We start from the raw sequence: 1,385 nt of genomic DNA, 5'->3' as shown, positions 1-1,385 counted from the left end.
AGCTCCGACCGGGCGCCGTTTTCCGCAGCCCGGGAGACCTGACCGAAAACAGTCCACAGAGGCGGGCCTGTGCTTCTTTTGCAGGAGCCCTGAACATAACCTAGTGGGTTTCCAGTGGTGGCAAGACTACATTGGGGCAGACGCCACCAAAAGGAGTGCTTGCCCCAAGTGCCTGCAGCAGGGACACTCGTACTTCTCTTGCCCAGAGGCGTCAGGTGTCATGTGGGGACATGGCCCTGGTCCTTCAATCCCAGGTAAGCAGAAAAGTGCGCAACAAGCTGTCGCGGCTGCCGTCATGGCCGAAACGCCGCCAGTAGTCTCCAAGAACACCAACCTGTATGCAGAGCTGGACGACGCGAGACCTTCTCTTCCCGGAAGAAGTAGGGCAGGACCCGGAGAAGCGGCCCCACAAGAGCGATAGAGAGACCGAGGTACATAACGAGGTAAGCGCGTTGAAGAATTGTCATACTCAGACGGCGGAGGCCATAATGGGAAATGTCGAGCCATTAAACCGTAAACGAATTTGTGCAACGTTGGTCCTGCGCTACGTGCCGGGGGGGAACCTTTTTGTACCCTTGGTGTTTCGCGGAGAAACATTCCAGGCGCTCCTGGACCCGGGAAGCGCTGTTTGGGGACAGAACGTCGCACTGTTATTGCTGAACAGTGCGACGTGCTGTCCCCGAAGTCTACCGGGTTACGTGCCGAAAGTGCCAAAAGGGATGGCCTTACAAAACGCGTCAGGTCAGGACATGATAATCCTGGGTAGCTGCCCGGTGCGGCTCGCTGCAGGAAATAGCCGGACGCGCCTGACTGTGTTAGTGGCCAAGGACCTCCCCGCGCCCGCTTTTATTGGGCTTGATGCGATGAATGCGCTGGGTGTGTCTGTCCTCTCTACAGGCGGAGGATTCCGCATAGTAGCAGGAGGAACCGCACGAGCGACAGTCGACGCCTTTGTTCTGGCACCGAGCACCCATGATTGGGACCGGGGCCTCGTCATGGAACCGTCTACGCAGCGGGCTACAGATCGGGCGATATGCGCACGCATGTCGGAGTGCGCCTTGGAACATGTGGGAGGTGCGTGGGTCGTGCCAAATGATCGCCTGAGAATCGCAAGCGTACTACCGTGCGTACCTTGTGTGTGTGAAGAGAGACCGGAAACTCAGAGTGAAGTACTCGCCATGTGTAATCGGGCACAAGGCTTGACGGAAGCCGAGATACGCGACTTGAAACGTTTGTGCGACAGGTTCGCACGTATTTGGAACGCAGGCGATAAGCCGCTAGCAAAGAAAAATCTCACAACGTTCAGGGTTGAACTGAAGGAAGGCGTGCTTCCAATACACTGCAGCTATAGAGCTGTCAGCACGGAAAAGAGACGACGAATAGCG

The 1,385-nt window shown here is 56.9% G+C and overlaps 2 protein-coding genes across 2 annotated transcripts; both read left to right on the top strand.

The window, feature by feature from the left end:
* Positions 1-52: 52 nt before the first annotated feature.
* Positions 53-342, top strand: CSUI_003397 (uncharacterized protein; the record flags this gene model as incomplete). Its single annotated transcript, XM_068063595.1, has 1 exon — positions 53-342. A coding segment is annotated over one exon (288 nt), but the record flags the coding sequence as incomplete, so codon positions are not given.
* On the top strand, positions 339-1,073 carry CSUI_003396 (uncharacterized protein; the record flags this gene model as incomplete). The annotated part of the gene is made up of 3 exons (XM_068063594.1): positions 339-443; positions 603-741; positions 898-1,073. Coding segments are annotated over 3 exons (420 nt in total), but the record flags the coding sequence as incomplete, so codon positions are not given.
* Positions 1,074-1,385: the final 312 nt, after the last annotated feature.

This window comes from Cystoisospora suis (assembly GCF_002600585.1).
Source record: "Cystoisospora suis strain Wien I chromosome Unknown contig_1507, whole genome shotgun sequence".
NCBI classification, from domain to species: domain Eukaryota; phylum Apicomplexa; class Conoidasida; order Eucoccidiorida; family Sarcocystidae; genus Cystoisospora; species Cystoisospora suis.
The sequence above is the reverse complement of the archived record's forward strand: the minus strand, read 5'-3'. Positions and strand labels throughout refer to the sequence as shown.